This window comes from Heteronotia binoei, chromosome 6 (genome assembly GCF_032191835.1).
Source record: "Heteronotia binoei isolate CCM8104 ecotype False Entrance Well chromosome 6, APGP_CSIRO_Hbin_v1, whole genome shotgun sequence".
Taxonomy (NCBI): Eukaryota; Metazoa; Chordata; class Lepidosauria; order Squamata; family Gekkonidae; genus Heteronotia; species Heteronotia binoei.
In genome coordinates this window covers 87,118,485-87,133,855 of record NC_083228.1, presented here as the reverse complement: position 1 = coordinate 87,133,855, position 15,371 = coordinate 87,118,485, and the positions used below count along the sequence as shown (strand labels likewise).

The window sequence follows — 15,371 nt, the reverse complement described above, 5'->3', positions numbered from 1 at the left end:
CTACCAGAAGTTCAAGCTGGGTTTCAGAGAGGTAGAGGAACTAGAGATCAAATTGCCAACATTCGTTGGATTATGAAGAAGGCATGGGAGTATCAGAAAAACGTCTATTTCTGTTTCATTGATTATGCTAAAGCCTTTGATTGTGTGGATTACAACAAACTGTGGCGTGTCCTTAAAGAGATAGGAGTACCAGACCACCTCACATGTGTCCTGAGAAACCTGTATAAGGGTCAAGAAGCAACGGTCAGAACGGGATATGGAACAACTGATTGGTTTAGAATAGGAAAAGGAGTTCGACAAGGATGTATATTGTCACCCTGCTTATTTAATTTATCTGCAGAGTACATCATGCAAAATGCTGGCCTGGATGACGCACAAGCTGGAATTGAGATTGCCGGGAAAAACATCAACAACCTCAGATATGCAGATGATACCACTCTAATGGCAGAAAGAACCTCTTGTTGAGGGTGAAAGAGGAGAGCACAAAAGTAGGCTTGAAACTCAACATCAAAAAAACTAAGATCATGGCATCCGGCCCCATCACATCATGGCAAATGGAAGCAGTGACAGACTTCACATTTCTGGGATCAAAGATCACTGCAGATGGTAACTGTAGCCATGACATTAAAAGATGTTTGCTCCTTGGGAGGACAGCTATGGTGAACCTGGGCAGTATAATGAAAAGTAGAGACATCACCATGCCAACAAAAGTTCGGATAGTCAAAGCGATGGTATTCCCAGTAGTAATGTATGGCTGTGAGAGCTGGACCGTAAGGAAGGCCGAGTACAAAAAAATAGATGCTTTTGAGCTGTGGTGCTGGAGAAGAATCTTGAGAGTCCCTTGGGCTGCAAGAAGATCAAATCAGTCAGTCCTAATGGAAATGAACCCTGACTGTTCACTGGAAGGTCAGATGCTGAAGCTGAAGCTCAAATACTTTGGCCACCAAATGAGAAGGGAGCACTCACTGGAGAAGACCCTGATGCTGGGAAAGACAGAAGGCAAAAGAAGAAGGGGACGGCAAAAGATGAGATGGCTGGACAGCATTACTGATGTAACAAACACGAATTTGAGCAGACTTCGGAGGATGGTGGAAGACAGGAGGGCCTAGCATGACTTCGTCCATGGGTTGCAAAGAGTCGGACTCAACTGTGTGACTGAACAACAACAACAACAAATCCCAGTGAGCCATGGCTCCACCTCACATTCTTGAGTTAATGTTGCCCCAGAACTCCTTCTGCAGGGGTGAAAAAAGGTGCTGGATAGGAAGGTGGGGCCTGTCCTTTTCTCCCCAGTGATTTAGAAAGAGAAGAGGATTCTCTTGTCCACTCAGGTACACAGGAGCAGCATAGCCTCTTTCCCTTTTGACAGCATAGAAAATAAGGGAAAACATCCATTACCACTTTCATAGCAGACTGTACACCTGGACTTTGAATGAAGAAATATATTTACTAGCAGGGCAAGCAGCACAACTGTATGCTGGATAAGTAAAGTACAGAGAGCATGATATTTTCCCTTCCACAAACTTTTGCTTTAAAAATCAACATACATGTGCATTGTGGTTTTAAAATTTGATTAGCTGCCTTGTGGATTCAATTAATTGAAAGGTGGGAGTATAACTATTTTAATAAATGAGTAATCACCAAACTTCTCTTCAGAGGAATTACTGAGATATGCAAAAATAAAAGGTAACAATGGGGTTTGCCCAGTGTTTTGGTGAGGCAGAAATTTGTACAGGGAATCCCTAATACTATTGGAGAAAGGATAGTGGAGGTTAGGTTTTCTTTCTTATCTCGAACTTGAGAGCTGAGATGATGAGAGAGGCCAGAATTACCTGAGCCACTATTGCCTATGCAAGACAGAAGGGGTAGAGTTTGTGGACTCCAATCTCCCTCTCCCTGGAGCTCTAAAGAAAAGCTAGGAAATGCTAGCTGCAAGATGTCAACTTGCCTTTTTTATTTGAAGCCTCTGTAGTAGGAAGGAGTTTCCAGCATGAAAGAAGGAGAGGAAATGGGAAGCGAAGCCAGTGTGCTGGTAATTGGGTACTAGGAATCTTGCAGGCCCTTTGAAAATGTTCAGAAGGATTATGAGCCAGGTGCAGTGACTCGAGCAAGTCCTGTACTCCAGCATGACAGGCAGAGATAATGAGAGTGGTGGCTGCCTAACAGAGAAGGGACTACCTTTGTCTTGAAGCATCTGCACTCTAATTAACCTCTGAGTGCCCTGCTTCCTTCAGAGCCAAGAACACTTCCTTTGCTTCTCCTGCACATGATAGATGGTTTCCTTTTACTCCTGCATCCAAGGCATTAGTGTGCAGAACATCAGAAAAAAGGGATCCCCTTCTGAGAGTAAAGAGGGTGGGTGTGCTCATCAGCAGAGGAGCTCAAACGATCCATTGGTTGAGTTCAGTGCTGAATTCACTACATTCAAATGATTCAACAGCTTAAAATACATATAATCTAACAATAGAGATTCATATGAAATTTTTTAAAAATGTAAGTAGAGTGTAACAGGGGCACCTTTTGCCTATAGAACCGGAAGCAAGTTAGGGAAAATGTTTCTAATAAGTAAGCTTTATCATAGAGTCACAGAGTTGGAAGGGGTCATACAGGCCATCTATTTATTTATTTATTTGATTTATATCCCACCCTCCGCACCGAGGTGGGCTCAGGGCGGCTTACAATATAAAAGCATAGAACAATAACATTAATAAATATTAAAATATATATTAAATAATTTACAGTAGTTAAAACAATTAAGACAGTTAAGACAAAGGAACAGAAACAGTCTATTAATTTGGTGTTAATCTGATGGTGACGGGTTTCCTCCGAAGTTCTTCCTCCACCAGTCAGTTGTATGCTAACCAGAAGAGGAAAGTCTTGCAGGCCTTGCAGAACTGTCCAAGGTTCCGCAAGGCCCTCACTTCATCTGGTAACTGGTTCCACCAGCAGGGGGCTGTAATTGAAAAGGCCCTATGGTCGATTTCAGTCGGGCCTCCTTCAGTCTGGGGATTACTAGCAGATTTTGTGATCCAGATCTAAGTACTCTCTGGGGAACATGTGGGGAGAGACGGTCCCTAAGGTTGATAGGTCCTAGGCCATATAGGGCTTTAATGGTAATAACCAGCACCTTGTAACGAATCTGGTATACTATTCCAACCCCATCTAGTCCAACCCCATGCTCAATGCAGGATCAGCCCAGAGCAGGGGTGTCAAAAGTCTGGCCCATGGACCAGAACTGGCCCACCCAGGGCTTTAATATGGCCCACAAGCTGGGCTCAATATTCCCTGGTGCAGCTGGCTTCGCATTCCCCTTACCTTCGCCATGCTTTGCCTTGCTATAGTGGGTGGGTGATTCTTTCTAATTTTTGCTGGGTCTCTTCTGCCTTGAGTCTCCTAGGTGCAGCTGGATATGCCTCCCCGCCCCTCCTCAGTGTTGCCTTGCTACAGTAGGTTTTTCTTTTTATTTATTTATTTTTTGCTGGGCTTCTTCTGCTTGAGTCTGCTTCTCTTTCCCTTCTCAGTGCTCTGCCTTGCTACAGTGGGTAGGTGTTTCTATTTTATTTGAGGAGGGGGGCTGGGCTTCTTCTGCCTTGGCTCTCCCAGATGCAGCTGGCTCCAGCTCCCCTTTGCCCCTTTCATGCTTTGTCTTGCTACAGTAGGTAGGTATTTCTATGGTGTGTGGGGGGTGTGTGCCTGGGCTTCTTCTGCCTTTGCTTTCCTAACTGCAACTGGCCACTTTGTGCTTTGCTTTGCTACAGTCAGGCCTCAGATTCAGCAGAAGCTCACAGGAGCATAGCTCCTGAATCTTTTTGACAGCCCTCCTCCCCCCCCCCACCTAGTATTAGTGTCCATTGAATAGTAGGTGCGGCTGCATAATAATTCCTGGATTAGGAGAGCGGGCAGCCAGCCAGCCACCTGGGGCTTTGCCACACCCCCAGTAGCCCTCATTAACCCCTGGAGAAGCCTACGCTACCCTTTCTCCACTTCTTGTGTGATTTTGGGTGGTGGGTGGCTTGCTGGCCTTTTGACTGGGGGGGGGGCAGCCCAGGAGAACCCCAGGCGTGCGAGGCCTGTTTGGGCTGGCTGGATCTCTAGGCAGCCCAAGTATGCCTTGCTCGCTCGGAACTCTCCTTTCTTGTATCAGGTTGCTTTTGGATGGGGGGGGGGCCCAGCACATGCTAATTAGTTATGCTAATAAGCTCCACCACCTATTTTTCTACAAAATAACCCCTGGCTACAGTGGTTGTGGTCCCCCCCCCTCCTTTTGCCTGGCTTTTTCTGCCTTGACTCTCCCAGGTGCAACTTGTTTTACCTCCTCTTGCTCCTCCATTCTTTGCCTTGCTACAGTTTGTGTATTTTTCTGGACTTCTGCCTTGGTTATCCCAAATGCAATTGGCTCCCTCTTCCCTCCTGTGTGCTTTGCCTTGCTACAGTGGGTTGTGTGTTTAGTTTTCTTTTTTGCTGGTTGCACCTCCCCACCATGTCCTTTATGCTTTGCCTTGCTACAGTGGGGGTATATCTTTCTTTTTTTGCTGGGCTTCTTGACTCTCCTGGGTGCAACTGGCTCCGCCTTCTCCTTCCCTCCTCAGTGCTTTGCTTTGCCACAGTGGGTGCATGTTTCTATTTTATTTGGGGGAGGACTGGGCTTCTTCTGCCTTTTCCTCTCCTAGGTGTAACTGGCTCTACCTTCCCCTTGCCTCTTTCGTGCTTCCTTTTGCTACACTGGGAAGTGTGTGTTTCTTTCTCTTTGTTTGCTGGGTTCATTAATGTTGACTAGATTGGGGGAGGGGATTGTGGCTCAGCCAGGACATGTTTTTTGAGGGGGGGGGGGCAAAATTAAAAAATGGTGCTCCCTTATGGGCCATTCTGTCTTATGGTCCCATAGAATACAATGGACTCCATACCCAATTTGGTGCCCCCCTCCATTGGCACCTGCGGCAAGCACCACCCCCAACCAGATCCGGCCTTGGGCTCAGCTGAAGAGCTTCTTCTTGGCATGTAGAGAATTCCAGTTTTTATCCCTGGTACCTCCAGTTAAAAGAACCAAGCTGTGGCTTATAAGAAAGACTTCAACCTGAGACTCTGGAGAGCCACTCTAGACTAGGGAGGGGGAGGGAGGAACTTGCACTGCCCAACCGTTTCATGTTTTCTCATGAATCCTAGACTGGCTCAGAACATTGACCATGAGAGCTGGTTGGGGAAAGGGTTTTCTTCCCACTCTAGAAAACATGGGGGCATCATCCCAGTGCTGCTCTCTTGGTTTTCCAGTCTGTCTATGTGGATTTCCCTCTTGTTGTATCTGTGAACTGCTAATGTGTATAGGTAATGGTGTTTCTGCCTGGCTCATTGGAGCCTGAAGGACGGTACTTGGGGACTTGGGAACAATGGGCAGTAGGATCCAAATCCCTGCTGCCCTGCTCCAATCACAGCCCCCTGCTGGTTTGAATGGTCCAATAACATGCTTGCACGGGAACCCTGAGTTGCACATAGTTAGGCCCGTTGGCCCAATTCTCTAGTCTTAGCGTGCAGCCCAATACTATGCTGTACCTAATAAAGAGCTATGATCACTACCACCTCGCCTCTTCCTTGCCTTGAACCCACTATATTATGCCTCTGCATCTGGGGCCTTGTGCTGATGACACACCAACTTGAAGCTTACCCAGAAACTGGTAAAATATATTTAATTGTATTTGTCTATGTTCTTTATAAAGTTTAGAAAACTTTACATCTCCACTACCTGACTTTACGTTTTATGACACAAATGGCCTGGCCTGACCCATTTATGTCAGATCTGGCCCTCATAACAAATGAGTTTGACACCCCTGGCCTAGAGCATCCCTGACAAGTGTGAGCGGGAGCTCACCAGTTCCCAATGTAGCTGATTCCACTGTTGAATAACACTTATTGTAAAAAAAAAACAAAACCCTAAAACTTACTGTAAAAGTTTTTCTAGCTGGTACCTTCCTGTCCTTAATTTAAACTCATTATTGTGAGTCCTATCCTCTGCCGCCAACAGGCTGCCCTCCTCTGAGTGCCAGCCCTTCAAATACTTATAGAGAGCAGTCATGTCCCTCTCAGCCTCGGGTTCTCCAGACTGAACATTCCCAAGTCCCTCAGGCTTTCCTCCTAGGGCATGGTCTTCAGGCCCCTGATCACCCACATCACTTTCCTCTGCACCCACAGAGCAGTAAGTGAACAAAAAATACTTTCTCATATCTGTAGTTAACTTGTGAAATCAAATTCTTGGTGTACACTGCATAAGCTAGAGACTAGTCAGTGGATAAAGAATGCCATATTTGTTCCAGCATGAAAACGTTAGATTGTTTACATGGTAAATGAGTGCAGACATATACACTTTTGCTCAAAATTTTTGTTTAGTAGAAGCTTATTATGAACAGACGTAACAATACTGAGCACAGGAACAGATGCCTAGCATCAGTGGTAAGTACCTATGTCATGTATACACACACTCTTACCATTGGTTCCAATGAAAAAGTTTATTTGTGCCCATTAGAAATTGAGATGTTTTTTCTTCAAATTAAATATAATTTTGGCCCTTAAAAAAAAAAAAGGCCAATTCCATAATCCTGCTGAATTGTTTTTCTGTGCATCTGTATTTTTCTAACATGCAACATACGTTTCTTTTTGTAGGTAATTAATGCAATTGAGCAAGACTATCGGCTGCCTCCTCCTATGGACTGTCCAGCTGCCCTCCATCAGCTAATGTTAGACTGCTGGCAGAAAGACCGCAACACCCGACCGCGTTTTGCTGAAATAGTTAACACCCTAGATAAAATGATCCGAAACCCAGCAAGCCTCAAAACTGTGGCTACCATCACCGCTGTGTAAGTTTCCAGTTGACTTGCTTGGCTGCAGTTAAGCCCCTGAAGGCAGCATTTGGCACAAGGTTGCCAACCAGCCAAAGATATTTACTTATTTAATTCATTCAATTTATAGCCCTCCCTCCACAGGGCACAGAGTGGGTAACAGCATTCATAAAACATTTCATACAGTTAAAATATTAAAACAATATATAGATTATATGTGTATCTACAGTACAATAAATAACAACCATATATAGCTGGTTCATCATCTTTCTTTGGTTATAACCAATTAATCAAATGAGTAAATTTGAATGGATTTGCATCGTACCAAATCATTAAATAGGTGTCTCTTGAGCTACAGTAGGAAGCAAAAGGTAATTTACAGTTAACAAAAGCTACTAGTTACTGGGTGGGATCACATTGGGAATTTGGACAGCAGTATCCTGACTTTGCAAAAGCCAGTGTTCTTTGATGTGTGCTGCCACAATCACACAGCTCCTGCCCTGCTGCCAGGAGAGGCACAGGCTGCACAAGGTCACTGATTTAAGTGGGCTTAGACTGGGGTGACTGCAGAAGATTGCACTGTCAATTACCCTTGTTTTGTTTTTGTTTGTATTACTTTTCTTTTTCTAATCTTGATTTACAGCTAGTGGGTTCTCCTCCCTAACTCTGTGTTTATGTCATACTCTAGGCCTTCTCAGCCACTGTTAGATCGCTCCATCCCTGATTTCACTGCCTTTACCTCAGTAGAAGATTGGCTCAGTGCCATCAAAATGAACCAGTACAGAGACAATTTTCTGACTGCTGGATTCACATCTCTTCAATTAGTTGCACAAATGACATCAGAGTAAGTAGTGCATTCTTATTTCAACCTCAGTCTCAGCTAACTGATAGGCTGGTATTGGCTTTAGTGTCAGGAGGAGAGGGAACTGGACCTTTTGTAAACTTTCAGGAAGCCATTTGTTTAATTTGGGGACAAAATAGATCTTTAGTACTAGGAACATGTCAGAAAAGGAGGTCACTTGCTTCCAGAATTCACTGGTACTCCAAAGCTCCCATATGTTCCTTATGCACAGCCCACCTTTGTCAAACTCATGCACCGTGAAAGCTTGTTTGGACAGCATCCTCTATTTCACAATATTCACCCACTGCTACCATCAGATCTCCATATAGCCAGGCCTCAAATTCAGTGGGAGCTCACAGGAGCACAGCTCCTGAACCTTTCTGAGAGTTCCACCTCCTTGTCCATTGACTAGTATGTGCAGCTGCATAACAAGCTCTGGATGAGCTCCACCACCTATTTTTCTACAGAACGACCCCTGCATATAGCTATTAAGATGTACTAAGTCTAAATATTGTGGAATGTCTCCCATGAGAAAATAAAACAGGCCAAATCCTGAATAACCATGTGTATATGATTGATCATTCAGGTTCTTCTTCGTGGTCTCTGTGCTTCACACTCATGAGATAGAGTGCCTGCGCCGATCCCCGAATCGGTACCTAAAAAGCCCGGGATTTTTTCGCGCTCGGCACCAACGGGCATGTGCAGGCGTCCCAGTGCGCATGCTCGCTGGCACCAGCGTGAGGATTCCGCCAGTTCCTTTCTGACCGCTGTGCTGAGAGGATCTCCTTTCGTGTCCCTGGTCGGTAAAGTAATCTTAGGATTGCCTTTCTTGTTGTATATAGCCTGTTTGTTATTTTCTTAGTGTAGTTAGTTAGTTAGTTATTAGATAGTTAGTGTTGTAAAAAAAAAATTGTTGGACTTGCCCTTCAGGGCCCAGTTTTCCCCCGTTTTTCCCCTCAGAGACTTTCCTGGGTGGGTTTTTTCCTTGGCGTGTATGGAAAGACGTTGGGGGGGGGGGCAGGTTTAAGAGATGCTGTTCCTGTGGGAAGAAGATTGCCCCCCCCCCGACGGCCATTCCCTCTGTCTCCTTTGTTTGGGCGAGGGACATTGTGTGGATTCTTGCTCGCACTGCCTGAGTTTTTCCAAACAAACTCGTAAGAATCGAGTGGCAAGGCTTTCGGCTGCATTGGTTGAGTTGGCACTTTGTCCTCAAAAGATGGCATTGGGCCTGTTGGTACCGATGGGAGAGGCCGCGGCCCTGACGGTCACATCGACCGATACATTGCCGATCAGGACCGAGATGCCAGTCAAGCGCAGGCGTTCCACAAAGTGAGCTTCTGAAGGGTCAGTGGACACCCCAGCTAAGAAGCGTCGGGATGACACGGGGACCCGATCATCCGCCCCGAAGAAGGTGAAATCTAAGGAGAAGTGGTAAAAGAGATTGTCCTGCACTCCTTCTCCTTCTCATGACGCTTCGACATCAATGTCGACCGTTCCTCCGAGGAAGATCTTGGCATCCCCACATTATAGCCTTTCGGTGTCGAGAGGCTGTGCTTTGCAGCAGTTGCATCTATCAGTATTGGAGCAAGAGATCGACCTCACTCAGTGCTCCCATTCTTTGGGGTCGAGGCGTCACAGTGAGAGCGACTCTGTCTTGGAGATGGAGGTGTCAGCACCAATGGAGCCGTTGGCACTGCTGGATCAGGCAAGAGGTCAGAGAGAACTGAAACCGACCACCATAGCTCGCCGCTTCCCACCGTTTCCACCATGGGAGCAGCACCAGTGGCCTCCCTATGCCTATCCATACCTGCCGTACCAATGGTACCCCCCTCGGGAGTTTGCAGACTGGGACCAGCAATCCGAGGCATCCCATATGTCGAGGCTTTCCCAGCATTCTAGGCGGTGTCCATCGGCATTGATGTCCATCCCGCCCGAAAGACGCGGCGTGGTGGTGGAGGAAGTCCAGCCTAGGTCGTCGGTGTCGATCTGGTCACCCATCAGAGAGTCAACGCCGGTGCTCTCGGAACATTATTTGAGGAGAGAGTCTTCATCGTCGGACTCCGAGGTTGGTACCAACGATCCAGACAGGGCTTTGGAACCTTCGCCAGTGTCTCATACCGCTGAGGATCTTCCCATTTCACCATCGGAGGATCTAAAGTCGTATGGGGACCTGGTTAAGAGGATGGCACTCTCTCTCTCTCTCCCAGTGACACAACCGCAACCCGTTGTAGATGACACCGTATTCAACATCATGCAGAGGGATACATCTACAATGGTTGCCCTGCCTGTTACGAAGGTCATCTTAAAGGTGGTGAAAGAGCCCTGGGCGAAGCCTGCTTCTACACCTGTGTCATCAAGAAGGTTGGACCACATGTACCGCGTCCAAGAGGCCGGTGCTGAATTTCTCTTCATTATCCAAAGCCCAATTCAGTGGTCGTATCCTCCTCGTCAAAGGCCCACAAGACCCACTCCTCTCCACCAGACAAGGAGGGAAAGAAGCTGGACAACGTTGGGAGGAAGTTTTACTCTGCTGGGGCACTGGGAGTAAAGGTATCTAACTATGCTATGTGCATGGCTAGATACCAATACTCAGCGTGGGAACAACTTACCCCCCTCTTGTCTTCCCTGAGTGAGGAGAAGAGGTCTGCTGCAAAGAAGTTGCAGAAGGAAGGCTTTGCTGTAGCCAAACAACAACTGGCTGCAGCAAAGCATATGGTGGACGTCTCAGCAAGAACCATCACTTCTGCTGTCTGCCTCCGCCGCCACTCCTGGTTCAGGTCAATGGCCCTCCAGCAAGACACCAGGGCCTTCCTTGAAGATCTGCCCTTCGAGGGCGAAGTCCTCTTCAGCTCGACCACTGACAATGCACTCCAGGAAATGGATAAAATCATAAAAACTTCCAGGAACCTGGGTGTCCCAATGTCTTCCAGAGCTACGAAACCAAAACAGTGGAACAAACCTTGGTCAAAGAAGCCATATCAAAAGTTCTCCCCGGAACAGCAGTGGAGACCTCGCTCTGCCCAACCTGAGAGTAGGTCCCCATACAGGGACAACAATAGAAACCGCTACGCTTCTGCACAGACTACCGGCAAGTCCAAGAGTGCTCGCCCTCAAAAGCAGGGCCTTTGACTTTCTGGTAGCACGTGTCACCGTCCCCATTTCTTTGTCTATCCGCCTCCTCCCATTCCTGTCGGCCTAGGAGTCCATCTCTACGGACAGGTGGGCGCTTTCCATCGTCACGGAAGGCTACAAAATAGATTTTGCTCAGATTCCGAACCAATCTGTGGTAATCACCACACTCCCTTCCCCATCTTTGCTGGCAGAGATGAGCAACCTCCTACAGAAACACGCCATAGAATGGGTCCCGGTGGAGGCCAGGAAGGGAGGCTTCTATTCTCGTTACTTCCTGGTTCCCAAGCGGGACGGGGGTTTGAGACCAATCATGGACCTTCGGAATCTGAACAAGTTTATTCTGTACCAGAAGTTCAGAATGTCCACTCTGCAAACAATTCTGCCCCTCATCAACCAAGGGGACTGGATGGCAATGCTGGACCTCAAGGATGCCCACTTCAGCATCCATCCTGTGTTCAGACGTTTCCTTCGGTTTGCAGTAGGTTCTCAACACTTCCAGTTCAAGGCCCTTCCATTCAGCCTGTCCACTGCACCTTGGGTGTTCACAAAGATGATGAGCATTGTGGCTGCCCACCTCCGGCTTCAATAGTCGTCTTTCCATACATTGACGATTGGCTCCTTGTGGCGGAGTCGAAGGAAAGTTTGCCAAACCATATTGCCACCACTCTTTGTCTTCTTCACACCTTGGGTATGCAGGTCAATTTGGAGAAATCACACCTTACTCCATCACGGACAGTTCAGTTCATAGGGGCTTTGCTGGATACGAACCTTCATCGCGCTTTCCTGCCTCAGCAGAGAGCGATGGACATTATCAACCTTGTCGAACTTCTGCAGAGTCGAAAGTGGGGCATGGCACAGCAGCTGCAGCGGATGCTGGGGCTGATGGTGGCGACTATAAGCGTGCTGATCTTTGTGAAGCTGAGGATGAGAGGCCTACAACTTTGGTTTCTTCATCAGTTTCGACCATTAAGGGACTCGCCTCGAAAGAGGTTTGTAATTCCACCTGTGACACTTCAAACACTGCAGTGGTGGAAATCAAAGGACAACATTTGTCCCTTCCACCTGCCTGTACCAACAGTGATGATCACAACAGATGCCTCTTTATGGGGTTGGGGCACCCACATGGACGCTCTGTGTGTGGGGGGCCCTTGGCCTTTGAAATTGACTCATTGCCATATAAATTACCTGGAACTGCTGGCAGTTCATTTTGCTCTTCGATCCTTCCACCCCATGGTGGCGGGGAAGGTTGTTACTCTGCTTCCGGACAATACCACTGCCCTGTGTTACATCAACAGACAGGGAGGGACAGTTTCTCGATGGCTCTGTGCGCTGGCACTGGAACTGTGGTCGGAGTGCCTGGACCATGACATCTTTGTGAAGGCTGCGCATCTCCCAGTGGTGCTCAACCTGCAAGCAGACTCTCTCAGCAGGGGTGCGGCTTCCCCGCATGAGTGGGAGATACAGTGGCGCTTCCTTCAACCCATGTTTCAGCTCTGGGGGTATCCTCAGGTGGACGTCTTTGCCACAGCCAAGAACCGGAAGCATCCTCTGTTCTGCTCCAGAGGGGGCTCTGATCCAGAATCGTTAGGAGACGGTCTGCTGTTCCCGTGGGAAGGTCAGTTCCTATATCTGTTCCCACCTCTGCCACTATTGACAAGGGTGGTCAACAAGATCGCAAGAGAGAGACCATGCTGCATCCTGGTGACTCCGTGGTGGCCTCGGCAGAACTGGTTCCTGATCTTGCGCCAACTGGCGAGGGGGGTCTTCTACCAGTTTCCAGCAGAACCGGATCTTCTGTCAGCTCAGGACGGTCATGTATTCTATCACAGCATGCCCCAGCTGAAGCTGACAGCGTGGTTCATCGACCCTGTGAGTTCTCCAGCAGAGTCCAACACGTTTTCCTGAATAGCAGGAAGCTGTCTACCCGTGCTTCTTATGATAGGAAGTGGTGGAAGTTTCTTCAGTTTTTAGCTGATCCTACAGTTTCGCCTCAGAGGGTGGGACTCCCAGTTATTTTTGAGTTTTTGTTATCTCTGGTGGATGCTGGCCTTGTTTTTTCCTCCATTAAAGTTTATCTGGCAGCAATATCTGCATTCCATGAACCAGTGGAGGGGCATTCAGTTTTTGCACACCCTCATTCTAAGAGATTTTTAAAGGGTTTGCTTAGGCTTCATCCTCCTTCGAGATCACCCCCACAGTTGTGGGATTTGACTCTAGTGTTGGACAGGCTGACTCGGCGTCCTTTTGAGCCGATGGCCACATGCTCATTACAGCTCCTATCTTGGAAGACTGCTTTTTTGGTAGCCATCACATCAGCACGCCGTGCAGGGGAGCTCACAGCTATGCGTTGTGACTACCCATATTTAGCTTTTCAGGAGTCTGGAGTGTCCTTAGCTCCTGATATTTCCTTTCTCCCCAAGGTGGTTTCTCAGTTCCACCTTAACTTAGAAGTTTGGTTGCCCACGTTTTATCCTACACCTTCCTCGGATGAGGAACGTAGGTTGCATGCTTTAGATGTTAAGCGTGCCTTATTGTTTTATTTGTGTTGCTCCAAGAGTTTTCGTAAGGACCAGCATCTTTTTGTTTCTTATGCTGCTCTTAAGTTAGGTTCCAGAATCTCATCTCAGCGGCTTTCAAAATGGCTCACTGAGACTATTAAACTGTGTTATTTGTTGGCTAAGAAGCCGTTACCTGGGCCTATTCGCGGACACTCTACAAGAGTGATGGCGATGTCAGTGGCATTCCTGAAAGGCGTTTCCCTGATGGACACTTGCAAGGCTGCCACCTGGTCCTCTCCACATGCCTTTATGAAGCACTACGCGCTGGACTTGCATGCTCAACAGAGGACTTGTCTGGGAGCTGCAGTGCTGCAAGCTGTTTCTTCTGGTTGACCGTCTTCCCGCCTCCAGGTATGTCTTGTTTGCTAATCTCCCATGAGTGTGAAGCACAGAGACCACGAAGAAGACAGGTTGCTTGCCTGTAACTGTAGATCTTTGAGTGGTCATCTGTGCATTCACACTACCCGCCCTCCTTCCCCACTGCTGACGGTCTCCCTCCAGTAGGGGCTTCCAGTGGTCAGGAAGGAACTGGCGGGATCCTTGCACTGGCATCGGCAAGCATGCGCACTGGGACGCCTGCGCATGCCCGTCGGTGCCGAGCGCGAAAAAATCCCGGGTTTTTTAGGTACCAATTCACGGATCGGCACAGGCGCTCTATCCCATGAGTGTGAATGCACAGATGACCACTCAAAGATCCACAGTTACAGGTAAGCAACCTGTCTTTATTTCTCTGGGAATTTTCTCCTTAAGTTTTTACTCAACATATCTGCTGTTGCAACTGTAGACAGGGTACTGTATCTTCTCAAGAGAACTGAAGTATTAATCACTTCAAGAAAAAGAAAAGAGACTTCCTAGTCCTTTTGTACTCAAGTGTATATTTGTTGTGGCTTTTGGATCATAAACATAAACACATTTCACTCCATGTCTTTTAGCAGTTCTGATTGCTCTTCTTGGGTTAACAGCCTGCAATTTCTGCTGCAACATTTTGCCATCTCACAACTAAATAACCAAAATAGGTTTTCAGGATAAACCTCTTTGCAGCACTCATGATCCTGTCTCTTCTCTTTTGCAGAGATCTTCTAAGAATAGGAGTTACCTTGGCTGGACACCAGAAGAAGATCCTGAACAGCGTGCAGTCTATGAGAGTGCAAATGAGCCAGTCACCAACTTCAATGGCATGACACTCTATGTCTTCTTACAAGAATGGGGGGGAAAGACGGTTGAACAGAGGGTTGGAAGGGGGAGGGGAGGGTACGATGACAAGACAGTGAGATGTTTGCAAAGGTTGGATTATTGTCTGGGAACTTTTGGAGCCACAGACAAAGTATATGCGGGACTTGTTTTTAAGTGGCAACTTCCGTTTCTCACCAACAGAAGCACACTTACTGATGCCATGGGAAACAGTGTATAAATATGTATAAATATGTATAAATCATATATTTAAAAAACTGAAGACAAACCAATGTGTGTTGGGAGAAAAGAGACTTAAATCCCACCACCAGTGAGCAGTAGTCAAAGGGTCCAGTGGGGAGAACAGAGGTGCAACCCAGAACAACCATCTTCAGTGATCATATTCCTTCTCTTCTTTAGTTCTCCTTCCAGAGCCCTTCTCACACACAACTTCCCTTTTGTGTTCATAACCCATGGGGAATTTTCTTCAACAGCTACAGCTACCTACTAGTATTTAAAGATGTTCCATCAGTTACCAAAGGACTTCACTGACCACTGCATGGGGGATCCAGAACAATGCAGTTAATGTCTTCATATTGAAGAGGAGATGTACCTTCAATAGAAAACCTTGTTTTTTTCTTTTGCTTGCATTTTTTTGCAAAAAGGAAAAAAATCCTCATGGAAAAAAGAAAAAAAGGCATTCCCACGAGTGTGTGCGTGTGTGTCTGTATGTCGTCAACTTAACTGTGGAGTCACTCACTGCTTGTCCATAGCAGAAAAACAAGAAGGTGGGACTGGCAAATGATAAATCTATCACCTCCATGGAAATCAGAGATTCAGTGG

At 47.1% G+C, this 15,371-nt stretch overlaps 1 protein-coding gene across 5 annotated transcripts in view; it reads left to right on the top strand.

Annotated features, from left to right (window-relative positions):
* EPHB1 (EPH receptor B1) overlaps positions 1-14,567 on the top strand; it is a 481,329-nt gene extending 466,762 nt beyond the window's left edge. For all 5 annotated transcript variants that reach the window (XM_060242065.1, XM_060242064.1, XM_060242066.1 and 2 more), the window contains 3 exons: positions 6,652-6,845; positions 7,516-7,671; positions 14,431-14,567. In XM_060242065.1, the coding sequence (XP_060098048.1) occupies positions 6,652-6,845; positions 7,516-7,671; positions 14,431-14,539 (459 nt within the window). In that variant the 3' untranslated portion in view covers positions 14,540-14,567. The remainder of the gene's footprint in view (positions 1-6,651; positions 6,846-7,515; positions 7,672-14,430) is intronic.
* Positions 14,568-15,371: the final 804 nt, after the last annotated feature.